General features: G+C 37.7%; 1 protein-coding gene across 1 annotated transcript; it reads right to left on the minus strand.

Annotated features, from left to right (window-relative positions):
* Positions 1 to 283: 283 nt before the first annotated feature.
* Positions 284 to 13,868, minus strand: LOC128507130 (multidrug and toxin extrusion protein 1-like). The gene is made up of 18 exons (XM_053477778.1): positions 13,651 to 13,868; positions 13,336 to 13,525; positions 11,909 to 12,010; positions 11,734 to 11,802; positions 9,786 to 9,934; positions 9,600 to 9,642; positions 9,465 to 9,509; positions 8,075 to 8,172; positions 7,875 to 7,972; positions 6,261 to 6,374; positions 6,092 to 6,159; positions 4,430 to 4,538; positions 3,923 to 3,998; positions 2,648 to 2,717; positions 1,989 to 2,121; positions 1,767 to 1,861; positions 1,574 to 1,652; positions 284 to 1,474 (listed from the first exon to the last, which is right to left on the minus strand). The coding sequence occupies exons 2-18, from the start codon at positions 13,504 to 13,506 to the stop codon at positions 1,248 to 1,250; spliced, it is 1,746 nt and encodes a 581-aa protein (XP_053333753.1). The 5' UTR covers positions 13,507 to 13,525; positions 13,651 to 13,868; the 3' UTR covers positions 284 to 1,247.
* Between the last annotated feature and the right edge of the window lie 242 nt (positions 13,869 to 14,110).

Here is a 14,110-nt window from a genome sequence, read left to right on the forward strand (position 1 = left end):
AGGCCGTGCTGCATACAATGTATACCAAGTTCATAGACGAACTTGGGAAAAAAATGCCTTTGGTTCTTGTGTTCTGTATCACAATGGCATTCGACCTGGTGGGTCGTTGCTGCTGCCATCCTGACTTGTATTGCAAAGTATAGCAAATTTAAAAGTAACACAAAGTAATACTTATTAGTATATGCTTTAGTAATACTAATACAGTACTGTATATGACTTTTTATATAAATTTAATATGTATTAAAAATAATAGTTAAAAATAGTAATTTACTAGCAGTAAGCAGCAATGACATCTGTCCCCTCCTAAGTTTGGAGTTCCCACACTTGGAAATTTAGGAAGGTCTCCTAAGCCCTGAGTTGACATGATATCAGCATGGGCAACTGTCAACAGCACTTAAATATCACATGATTATTTGTATAATGACAGTATTTACCATACAGGTTACATGATCACAATTGCCTGCCTAATAACTTGTTTTTTTCTAATTTCTCGCTTAATTCCATACTTTACCAGAATCCTTACTTCTAAGTTTAATTTAACAGCCTAAATCATTCATAAAAATTTGGACGGTGTGTTTCTGCATTAAAGGGTATCGCTAAAGAGGGCTGGTGCATAGCCTGTGGGTTTGAAACACACATATACAGTATATCCCATGTGATTCGTCTGTGATTGAGTTTAAATACTGATAATGGATATCGTAAGTGATATAAAAGCATTCGTCCAGGGGAATTGGTTTCCCTCTCTACTTAAAACCAGACCCATTATGCAGCTTAATGCAGGATCTGTTTCCTAAGAAGTGCGTCTGGTCCCGAGTCTGGCTTTGGATAGATCACATAAATCAGGGTCAAATTTATATTTTAATATTACAAGTAGTTATTTAAAATATGATGGAAAAAATGTAGCATTTAAACACCTACAGTACGACTATACCAGAACATTGCTCAGTTCTAGTTTAACAGCCGTTTGGCTCATTTTCAAACATCGCAGCTACATAATTCTTTGGCTTAGCTTACATATACAGTTTGTAGAAAAAAAAAAACTAAAATAGTTAACATGATATGATTTGGCTTAAGTACCTTTTGCCATCGGTCTTTAGTCCGGCTTATTGTATTGCTCTTTATTTTCATTCTCCTAGAGAGACTCTGACCCTTGGGCTGTAAAACAAGGTAGTATTTCTACCCTCCCTGGATCTCATAATATTTGCTGAGAAAGGTAACGTTTTGTCAGTGCATATATCAAGTAGTGTTCATCTGAGGAGGCCTGTGAGAAACTCGTTCAAAATGATCCCACCAGCGAGGATGAGTATCATCAGGAAAAGAGTCAGCCCTCGACGAACAAGCAGCTGTTTTAAGGTCAGAACATCACCCACAGTGACCATCACTCCATGTCCTTCAGCTCCTTTGTCATCATTTTCCCCACTTGCTTCCACGTCAGCTTGGTCTCCTGGACTAGCCTGCGCTTCCTCTAATACATCTATAATGGGGAATGAAAAAAAAGTTATGAAACGTTTTGTCTGCGAAATTTATTTTCTTCAAGCACATTCAAGTCTTATTGAAGACAAAGGTGCATTACCTTTATCAGCACACTTATTTTCCAGGCCGAAGGATTCGACTTTGGGTTCGGGTGTTTGTACGCCTGCTCGTTTCCGAGCCTGAAAATTACCAATCAAAGACACAACACTGACTTAGAACAAAGAAAGCACATGCATGCATGCATGCACACACACTCACACTCAAATACATAAACATGTAACATCATAGCTTACCTGTTCAGTTGCACGTTTCCAGTCAAGTTTGTAGATTAGAATGAGGAAGAAAAGAGACTGTAAAACGAGACACACAAAGAACCCACTCCACAGACCTGGACAACAAGCCGAAGAGAACGAGGCAGACAGACATAATTACGCACATACAGTGATGACTTGATGATAAAGTTTTTGAATGTTATCAGCATCTTAAACACTAGGTCAATGCATTATTCTGCTTACCAATAATTCCCATGTTAAGTACAAACATAAGCGACACTCCGAGCGGAAAACCCACTAAATAGTAGCCGGCCAAAATACACAAAGCACCAAGCAGTTGCTTTCCTGCACCTCTGACAATACCACCTGTAATGGCCTATGGGCAGAGAGAAATACCACTGATGATCCCGAATATTTAAGCAAAAAAACCTCAAACCTACCAGTTTATTCATTTTTATAAAAAATAAATGTAAATGTTTGTGCATTAATTAAAGCTATGTCTTAAAATATCTAACTTTGCCTAGTGATAAAATGGCTTCCTTTACTGAATGTAAACTTTAGTTTGGATTTTATTCTAATATTTAAAAATTACACTCATTCACTGAGTGTCTTTATCGCTTTATCCCGTATACAGACTCGCGGGCCTGGAGCCTATCCCAGGAGACTTAGAGCATGAGGCGGAGTACACCCTGGACAAGGTGCCAATCCATCACAGGGAACACACACACACACTCACGCTCATTCATACACTATAGTCAATTTGGGAACGCCAATTATCCTGTATGTTTTTGGACTGTGAGAGGAAGCAGAAAGGACTAACAGAAAGGACTAACCATTAAAGGAGGGTTTTAAATTGTAAGCGTTTTAATATAGAAAGTCTGGTTAATATAAATGGAACTTACTGCAATCGCATCAAATAGGTGAAGAAATCCATACATAACCATGACTTGTGAAACTCTCTGCACAATTTCTCTATAGGGAAAAAAAAAGTTTGATGCATAAATGGAATCAAGATACCAGTAGAACAAGGCCGTCTGTGCGATGGGCAAAGCCACGGGTAACCACTTTGCGGGCAGAGCGGCAGACAGGTGCTGTTGCTAGGCAACCCTACCACACTTGGCTAGAAGGCTACTTAAGCTCCCAGAACGCAGCGCACTATGTGCGGACATTTAGGTAGCACCAGGTCTGGGAGCGTTGCTCTGGTATAGGAAAAGAAAAACGAAAAAATAAAGAGAAGAAAAAAGTGAAAAAGAAAAAAAAAAAAAAAATTATCATTTTACAGGAGAAAGAAGGGGAACCTGCGCACGAGTTTGCACCTTCATTGGGAACAAAAAAAAAAACAAATCGGCATACGTAGACATAAACACGCCCCTCGCAATAGTTAGAATAGAATGCCTTCCGCTTTTGAGGTGCGAGAGTAAATTAAAGAGGTGTAGAAGCGCCATTACCTTAGTGCTGCTAACCGATTATTTCCTGCCAAAATAAACTCTCCACGGCCCAACGCTTCCCTCTGCAAGTCCTGCATTGGGACTCCCACACTTTTAATATCCAAACTCTTATCCATTTAATTTTTGATTCTGAATGTAAGTGGAACAAGTAGAAACCACTACAAACCAGGCTGTGCAAAAGTCTTGAGGCCGCCCTTATTTTTTCTTATTTCTCTTCTAAAGAGTCAGGATGTTTTCTGTTTTTTAATGTATTTTTGTGGAATAGCTCCCCGGCTACCTGAGGGACTATTTTTTTTTGTCTCTCATTTTCAGTCTAGTCCCTGTACCGGAGCAGTTTGTGTAGTTTGTTAACTGATGCGGAATGCTGAGTGTTTGGAACAGACGAGAGGGAAAATGAGGCTGCTGCCAAGGTTGTTAAACAAATAACCAGTTTTTAAATTGTATCTTTATGCACTTTGCAGGCTGTCACACTGAAACAATTGTTCGCATTTCTTTGATGTAATCTACAACATTTCATTCATTTTATATGAAGAAATTGAAAAGCGGCTCAAGACTTTTGCACAGTACTGCACAAACAGTACTGGATCAATTCCAAAATGTAATCTATTGAATACAATAATTCCAATTTATTATTGTTGTTATAAATATTATTTCTTATATAAATATAAATATATAAAATAAAATACAATACAACAAAATACGTAGCATCAGATTCTTTCATCTCCTTACATTTCAGTTGTAAAGATGTATCCAATGATATCCTTGCATCCAGTTAGTGAAGCACCAACCACACACGAGATCAAGGCTACAAAGACAAAAGAGGCAGTTTCATGCATTATTGTATAAATTATATAATACACTTATGCAAACCCATTTATCTCAGAGACATAAAGACATGGAGACATTACATTAACTGACTATTTTATTAGGAACACGTCTACACCTGAGGAATTTAAGGTTACAGGGGGAAAAAAGACCAGGTTATTGTTTTCCGAAGGTAAACTACATTTTAGGTACTCTATCAATACTTTAAGCTCAAATCAGTCCACTCCTTCAGTTTACTTATTTTCCTCTTGGTCTCTCATTTGTTTTTCTTGGCATACCTTTGGGTAAAAGGCTAGGTTCATTATACAACAGGTAAAAGATTAATGTTGCAGAGCTATATCCTGATTAAAACAAAAAAACAAAACAAATCTGTAGCTTCAACCTCATGGGGTGCATGCCAGGTCCACTTACATCCACAGACCAGGGCCACTTTGCCGGAGAGTTTTGCCTGGTGTGTGTTTCCTGCTCCAAGAGCATTTCCGACTCTGACGTTTGCTGCCACCCCAAAGCCAAGAGGAAACTAATAGTCAATCAAGAGAACGCATTAGAATAAATGAGAGATGCATAATAAAGAATCATCATGTCATGCCATCCTGTGTCTGTGGGTTAACACATTCTCAGAGATACACAGTGTAATGTGAGTAAAATGTAAGTGGTTCCTATTTGGACCTTCATAAAAAAATTGTTGTGCTTGAGGCTATAAATCTATTGATCATAAGGGTGTAAAAATCCCTATATATGATACAATATGATAAAAATGATATAATATGATAAAATTCAATGTGATATGATACAATGTTATTATGATGCAATATAACTCTGGGATTAATAGAGCTCTTTGATCTTAAATCTATATGATATGGATACAATTTAACTATATACTATGGATATGATACAATTTAACGATATACTGTAAAAAAAATAACATACAATAAAATATGATACAATGATATGATACAACAGGGTACAATATGATATGATATCCCACAATGTTATATGATATCATATGATACAATACCATAGGATTTTATATGATACAACAAAATATGGTAAAATTTGATGAATTTGATTTGATGTGATATTTTACAAAAATACCTTAACATCTCATACACTTCTATTTCAACTCTATTTTATTAGCAACCTCGTACATATTGTAAATCTTCCAGATAAAGATTTTTTTATACCTGTATGTAATTCTTTCTTATTTCATATTCTATTTCTCTATTTGAATCAATTTATAAATGTATTTAGTTTTTATTCAATTTAGGTCGCAGGCAGTTGTATAACCATTTCACTGCATATCATACTGTGTATGAGACAAAAAAATAAAATAAAAATGTAATTAGATTTTTTAATACAATATGATACAATTTGATATTATGCGATCAATACAATAGGTAGTGTTATATACCTTATTGTAATATTATATTTGGTATTGCAATAACTATGTTATAATGTAATACGATACGATATATCATACTTTTTGATGCGAATTGAAATTAATATATGATTTAATACTATACGATACGATATGACATTCTACAATATGTTACAGCATGATATGATACGATATAATACAATCTGATATGATACATGCAATAAATTATCCTTTTAAATATTTCATATAATCATCCTTTTTTTTAATCAATTCTTCTCTAATAGAAAATCATTAGGCTTTCAGCAATAAATGGAGTGGATGTTGCACACATCACTGTGTACAACCTTGCTTTCCTTAAGTAACTTGAGTCTCCTATTTTTCATAACATTGCTTGTCTAAACAGAAAGATGATTTTACTGGAGGTGTAGGAAAAACAGAGCCCCTTTCCGTCTCTGGATGTCAAAGAAAAGGATTGAATTTCTATTTTTGTGTTATAACAAAACATATTCAGTGTAACATTTAACCCTTTGACAGAAACACTTAATAAAGGAAGTACAACTCGCACACTGAAAGTGCTGCAGTAGTAACACAATTAACACTTAAATAACACTTAAATACTTATAGTTGCTAAATGCTATTATATCATCTTAATTCTGAAAGTCGTAGCTCTTTAGCCTTACCATGGTACTTCTTACCATGTATGCAATCGTGGCCAGTCCATACACAACAGACTGCGCTCCTAACTCAGTCTCGCTGATCAGACCTGCAAGGGGAGGCATCGAATGACTTGAAAGCAGATTACAGAGATTTGATTTGATCTATTTCATTTTGATATAGGTACAAAGACAGACAGTGGTTCTCGACCTGCCAGGAATCCTCCAATCTCATAAGTCCACCACTCCACACATAGCATTAGCATGCTAGGTAAGGCTAGGCGAAAGAAGGCACCCCATTCCTGTAGGCAGTCTCGAGTCCAGCCTGATACAATGACAGTGAGTGAGGATTGAGGGTTAAAGGAGAGATGGGAATTGAGGAGGAAATGAGCTTTCAAGAAGTTAAATTTAATCTTTATTTGCACACTGCTGGGCTGTAAAAGAATGTAAAAGGACTCTGTCATACCGGGCTCTCAGTTCGGATATTTTGCACACCCTCACCTCAGACTGATGCGGGTATGTTTGCTCTAAAGCCCCGTGTTTTTAGCACTTCAGATCGCTGCTTTAAAAAAAAAAAGTAATATATTACTTTTGTTTGTAACTAGTAACGTAACATGACTTTTCAATATAGCAACACAGTAACTATTTGTACAGTATGTACAGATTCTGAGTGCTGTAGCAAAAACGTGCTGGTTGTCACGATTTCGGATTTCCAAATTTTAAGGGCTCCATGCTCCATGCACACAGAGCCGGGAATCGAGCCTGGACGGGAATCGAACCTGGTCCCTGGAGGTGCAAGACGACAGTGCTAACCACTACACCGCCTTGTTGCTGTATTAGTTACTAATAAATTACTTTACCAGTTAGATTTCTAAATATGGAGTTTCCTATCATTGTTACGCTGATGACACGCAGCTTTATCTGCGAATCATGCATGTGTTTGGTGGGTTTCCTCTGAGTACTACGGTTTCATTCCATAGTCCAAAGACATGTAGAATAGGCTAATTGGCGTTTCCAAATTGCCCGTACTGTGTGTGTGCCCTACGATGGATTGGGACCCTGTCCAGGGTGTACCCTGCCTCGTGCCCTAAGCCTCCTGTAGAACAGCAACACCGACTATAAAGTTACTATAGTAATTTTTGATCTCATGACGTGTGTGCAACGTAAAAAAAAAAGCTGCTTTTTTTGTTTTTGTAAAAATGTGTGCTATTCCTGCATAAATGTTTATGGTAACTAAAAAAATAATATGTTTTTACATTGAAATGAAAAACTAACACATTCTATTAACAGTACTAACAAAAGTAATTTTATTCCCAAGTACAAAACTCAAATACTGGTATGCTTAATCTGGGAAATGCTTCGTCCTGCCTACTGTTAGATTTCATTGTATGATGGATGATTCATAAACATTTCTGCCCTACAACACTTTGAGTAAAAGTACACTTCTTACAAGTTAAAATAACATACAAGTAATGGAACTATTACTGAAAACATGTTTATCATTTAACCGGTTGAGACATTGTGAGTTACGTAATATCCTTAAAAGTCTTGCTCCGGGGTGAACTCTTTTTCATATTTTGTTAAAAAGTTACAAAATAGTTCATCCTCGGGTAAAACTTAAATCTTAAAGTCATACTGTTTGCCAGAAATGCAGGGTGGTTAGATATTTATCACAAGCGTGATCATATGCGTGGCATGGTGTAACTTGACTAGTGAAACCAGTCAGTCTTTCATGGTCCAGTTCAGAGAGGCATCACCTCTAAAACACCCATGTCCCCACTAGACCTTGCGATTACGTCAGAGATGCATGATTTTGCTGACTCACCGTCCCACGTGGCCTTGTGCAGACCTCTCCACCAAATGTAGATGAAAAGGATCAGGGCCAATGAGCACTGAGAAATGGAATTTGCGATCGCAGAACCACTGTGCACAAAGTGATAACGATCTCACAGAAAGCATAATACCAAAGAAAATGATCACGGAACATGACGTGTTAAAAAAAAATGAAAATAAGACATGACTTACGCCACACCCAGATTCAGCACATGAAGAAAGAGGTAGTTTATCAAAGCGTTCAGGATGTTTCCAGTGGCCCCAGTGACCACCTGAGGCCAGATTATACCCTAAAGAAAACGGTCCTTATTATTACAAAGACACACACCAAAAAAATCTCAGAGGCCACTTTAATTGCAACATGTGCATACTTGCATAACAGCTATGCAAATTCATAGGATCGTGCAGATTCAGCTCAAAAGTTTCGATTAATGCACTTTAGAATAGAGGAAAAGTGTGATCTCTGGGACGTCCAGTGTGGCACGGTTGTTGGTACCAAACTTAAAAACTGCTGACTTCATCCACAACATTCTCCAACAATTACAGTACTGTGCAAAAGTCTTAGGCACCATACAGTGGTGTGAAAAACTATGTCCCCCCTTTCCTGATTTCCTATTCTTTTGCATGTTTGTCACACTTAAATGTTTCTGCTCATCAAAAACCGTTAACTATTAGTCAAAGATAACATAATCGAACACAAAATGCAGTTTTTAAATGAAGGTTTACGTTATTAAGGGAGAAAAAAAACTCCAAATCTACATGGCCCTGTGTGAAAAAGTAATTGCCCCCTGAACCTAATAACTGGTTGGGCCACCCTTAGCAGCAATAACTGCAATCAAGCGTTTGCGATAACTTGCAACGAGTCTTTTACAGCGCTGCATTTTGTGTTTACTTGTGTTATCTTTGACTAACAGTTAAATGTGTTTGATGATCAGAAACATTTTGTGTGACAAACATGCAAAAGAATAAGAAATCAGGAAGGGGGCAAATAGTTTTTCACACCACTGTATTATATGATGTACCAATATTGTTATATATGTATTCTACGTAGAATGGCATAAAACACTTCACACACACACTTACACACACACACACACACACACATATGAAATCATTAATTAAACAGCAGTATGACAAAGGGAAAATTCCCCCCCCCCCACAATATTAATTAATTGGAGAATTATTCAAGCTGACATAAAGGTTCGGTAAATCAAATAGTCACTTTACAACCAAAGTAAGCGGAAAAGCATTTCGAATGCACAACGTGTCCAACCTTGAAGGTGATGTGCTACAAGTACAGAAGGGCACTATGCATTCCACTCCTGTCTGCCAACAACAGGAATTTGCTACAGTGGGCACAGGTTGACCCAAAATAATACAAATTGATTTAAACCAAAAAATGTCTTCTTTTACTTAAAAGTCAACCAGATCACATTTTTTAATTCTGATGTTCGATGTGAATATTATTTGAAACCCTTGACTGGTGGACAATTGTGTCAATGTCCTCATAAAGTGGCCAGTGAGTCCATTTTATCCTGCCATATCACTCTATACCAAAATCTATATATAATATTTACTGTACCTGATTCTGCAAATATTTTGCTTGCAACTGGTACATAAACACAGCCTGGAAGAGTTAAATGACAAATTCATTAACATAATAATTGGGATCAAACAACTCAAACTCATGGGAAAGGCATGGAAACGACACACTCACAGGCAGAGCAGGCATGTATATCTTTACATACAGCTGGGAGAGGCTGCAGAGAACAAGAAAGATGTGGATCACAAAACCTGAGCATTAGATTCCAAGAGTGTTAAATTAGCCTGATATATCATCTTCAATAACTGCCAAATGTCTCAGACTGATTGGTGTAAGATAAAAACGTAATGCTAGGCATACCTGGCCACCCTGGGGTTCTGTTTCACAGCCAGCAGGATGCTCTCGGTGTTGATCAGGACGGCCCAGCACGGGAAGCAGGCCAGTGTGAGGATGAGGACCCCCCTCTGCAGGATCACCCCGACACGCTTTAGGTTTTTACTGCCAAACGTCTGTAGAGAAAGATGGAAAGAGTTACCTCTACTGTCTTAGAATATTATCTCAAAGATCGCAAAGAACTCAAAAGTTCAATTTGGAGTTGACGTAATAGGACTACTGGGTTGATCTGTGTTCGGACCAAACAGGTGATAAAGTGAATTTTTTGATAGGATCATATAACATCAATTTTCATAATATTTAATTATAAAAATATTATATATAATACAATATTTATATTTGTAATACACCTTTGAAAAAAAGGTGTATTATTCTACAATGCTAAATTAACAAGATATTACAACATCAATTTGACAAAGTTACGGACACTACAGATTTTCTTTGCCTTATAAGTTTTTACTTATCTCTCATGCAAAGCACTAAGGTAGGCCTGGAACCTTAATGGTAATTATTGTTTAAAGATTACAAAAAGCAACTTTAACTAACTAAACTATAGCATTCTATGTTTTTTGACTACACAACATAAGGTGTGTGACTAATTTGGAGCATTTAAACAAAACAATGTTTTTAATTTTGTTATTAATTTTGGGGGAAAAATAAAGCAATATGAATAGTTTTCGTTTTAAATTATTATTGTTTGAAGTGAGACAGTATAACACTGAAACATCTTTTCATCTTGAAACCTTTTCTAGTCCAACTAGGGACCATGGAGCTCAATAGTGAGCATTGTATTAACTGTATTTCCACTTTGTACGACCATGGTAGGACCTCCGGGTCAACACTCACAAAAGCATGCACACACTACGTGCAATTTGGGAACGCCTATTAGCCTATTCTGCATGTCTTTGGACTGTGGGAGGAAAGCAGAATACCCGAAGAAAAAAACACCAAGCACAGGGAGAACATGCAAACTGCATGCACACAGACCCGACACGGGAATCGAACCTAGGACCTGGAGGTGCAAGGCGGCAGTGCTAACCACTAAATCACAGTGCCGCTACATTTAAAATAGTTTCTCCAAAACAGCTGAAGTTAGCAATTTTTTTAGGGAAGTAAGATCGGTCACCAGATCAGCTTGTTGCACAAACTTCAAAAGTTTGTCCACACACATTTTCTGTATTATATGTATGACATTAAAAAGTCAAATCAGCACCAATATTGTGTTTTGGCTGATAGCGATTTTAAGTTGATCATATTGTTGAGCAGGACTAGCTAATTCATCAGCATTGGTATTCTGCAACTAAACACGTCAATGTCCAAAGGCATTCATATTTGCACTTAGGATGACCCGCAATTTTTGGGAAGTGGGAAGGAAACCGGTAAACTACTGTAAGAGGAAACCCGCAGAATCATGGGGAGAACATGAAAGGAAACTGAATCCAAGAAACATCTGGATGTGTTTCAGCATTTGTCATTTAGAACACTTTGACACACAGACTTGGCAACCCTGGTCATTGCACCTACATTACATCATGAACACTAAGACTAGATTAATTTCCTCACCAAGAACTTATTAAACAGGACTTTTGATCCAAACAAGCTAACAAAAAGCAAATGGATTACAGTTTAACTCTGATCGGCTAGTAGAGTCAAGCGTAGGTGTTACGAGCTGACACACGACTGTCGTCATATTAACCGCAGTGTAAGGTGTGAACAACCAATCTCGCCTCATGACATGACAAAAGTAGGATTTATTAATTTTTATATTAATATATTATATTTATATTAATAGTAAGGTTCTGGGAGCATGAGTAATTCATTTTTACACATGAACTGGACACTAAATTGGGCTGGAATCAAAGCTAAAGGTGACTAAATGAAATACAGAAAAAAGGAACACTGTCAGAAAGCTCACCTGAGAGATGAGTGTGTCACATGCGGACGCCAAACCCACACCAACGGACAGGCCTGTGACGTTAATAACCTGTCCAAAGACAAACACCGTCAACTGAACAGCTTCAATAAGGCATATTTAATATTCTGGATGAAGAAATGTACAGTATCAGGAGACATGATGTGCATTCACTCACAGCTATTGCCAGAGAGACACCTGCTAACTCTGTCTTCCCCAAGTGTCCACAAAACACAGTACTGACGAAGCTGATCAAGAAGATCATCAGCTGTGAAATAAACTGTGTGGGGGGAAACATGGGAATCATAATTAAACACCGTGCTTCCCAACGATGCATTTTTATCAGCAGGTAATACCTCAATAGAAACTTACAGAATGGCTTGAAATAGGGCCAGAGTTAATGTACATACAGTATGAAGGAACATGTAGTAAAATTGACTCCAGTGTTGCTCTAGGCACAGGAGCTGACACACTTAGGGGTGTTCAAGTCAAACTGGGACTCTACCAAAACCTACTTTATGTCTCTATATAATCCCCTGCTACACTAATGCACTTATCCCAGTGTTTCACTAGTGCTAGGACACCATCAAGGTAGAACGTTTTCTCAGTCCTGACTGCTTGTTTCATGTCTGAAACGCTGGCCTCCCAGGAACTCTTTTAATGGCCTAAATACGTGAAAATGGCTTAAAGCGAGGTCAGGACTAAATGAGGGATGTGGGGATAACTTCCAGCCGAGTTCCTGTAACGTTCAAGACAGATGCGTCTCTTCTGCAAGTTTCCACAATTTTCTAGAATCAGGCGTTCTATTTAGTCATTCATATACGACTTTCTATAGAACGTTTGCACCATTCAAATTATCACCGCACTGTGCATGAAATCTTTTGTAAATGTTAATAGATTTTACGCCTTCATTTACCAGAATAAAACCCGGTTTGACTTGAAAGCCCATCATATTAATATAAATGTGAAATTATTGTTAAATAAAAACAACTATACTAATTACAATAATAGAAATACATGATAGCATTATTATAATTATTATAAGTAGTAGTAGTAGTAGTCGTCATGAAAAATCGAAATATAGAAAGCTGATTACGTTGCCTACATAGTCACATGCTATTATGTAAGGTTTCTTGTTTTAGGGTTTATCTCCATTTTGGCCTTTTAACAACAAAGTGTTGGGGATTGAGTTAACCTTATTCAATGTCTTATCTGGATCCAGCTGTACATAAAGTCATAAAGTCATAAAGTCTCCATGTACAATGAAACAGTGAAAACTAATTTTCCATTCTTGTTTACCAAAAATGACAATACATATTGTCTTGCAGTGTCTTTAAAAAGTGACATTACACAAGTGTCCAACAATTTTGTTATAAACAATTCTGATATAGTTCTGTTATGTTATTTGTTGTTAAAGAAAAAAACAACATATACTGTATGTATTAATTCCTAGAATTTATTCACGCGCTTAGTAATAAATCCTAAATGAAAGCTCTTATACAGCGTATTCTATTTAACACCATCATGCACGGTTGATCAAGCGGTATTGTTAATTTCAGGATTGTTAATTTCACATGCCATGTCCTGGTGATTCTGAGCTCTTACCACAGGTCCAGCCAGTTTGACTATCTCTGAGATTTCCTCTTTGTAATTCACAGGGATGCAGCTCCGCAGTTTCCTCGCACATCCTCCACACACACAGCTGGAGCCTGATGGAGCATCAGAGACTTCAGAAGCTGAAACCCCATTCATCTGAGCGTCTTCTTTCCTCTCCATTGTTGCAGTGCTAGTAATACTTAGAATGATGAAAAAGAAATAAAAATAAAAATAAAAATAAATAAAGTCCTGTGGTAGTGATCAAAGCACCTGGTCCTGGACAGAGAGAGAGAGAGAGAGAGAGAGATGATCCAGGTGGAGCACCAGAGAGAGAGACGAGGGACAGGGAGACGTCCAGAAGAGAGCGATGAGACACTGAGACACTGAGACACAGCTCCGTTCCGTTATCTGATCAGCCTGGACACTCGGGGAAGTTTGAACTTTACGGTAAATATTACCGAGCTGGTGAAACTCAGTCCTGCCCCGGGAACACCAGCGGAACAGCAGGGGCAGGACAGGCGGGGCAGGTTGCGTTAAAGCCACACGCGAGGACAGAGCGCGCGGGAATCTGCGTGTCAGCTGCCGCACTCAGGGAGCACGCGGATTTCGTAAACATGACGTCACTTCATCCGAGGTCGTTAACGCGTGCAGATTTCTGTCGGACTTTTACTGCAAACACAGCGGGGGCTTACAGAGCGTTATTTTAACATTTTTATTAAAACACATTATTATTAGTCTCTATATTACGATTGTTGTTTGAAGTGTAATAATGATATTGATTATA

Source organism: Clarias gariepinus, chromosome 19 (assembly GCF_024256425.1).
Source record: "Clarias gariepinus isolate MV-2021 ecotype Netherlands chromosome 19, CGAR_prim_01v2, whole genome shotgun sequence".
Taxonomy (NCBI): Eukaryota; Metazoa; Chordata; class Actinopteri; order Siluriformes; family Clariidae; genus Clarias; species Clarias gariepinus.

Excerpts from the sequence above, each read along its gene's own strand:
- LOC128507130 (XM_053477778.1), bottom strand. The coding sequence starts at position 13,506 with ATGGAGAGGAAAGAAGACGCTCAGATGAATGGGGTTTCAGCTTCTGAA. Across the intron at positions 12,011-13,335 it reads TCAAACTGGCTGGACCTGTG|TTTATTTCACAGCTGATGAT; the intron begins GTAAGAGCTCAG and ends CCCCCCACACAG. Across the intron at positions 9,643-9,785 it reads CAGAACCCCAGGGTGGCCAG|CCTCTCCCAGCTGTATGTAA; the intron begins GTATGCCTAGCA and ends TGTTCTCTGCAG.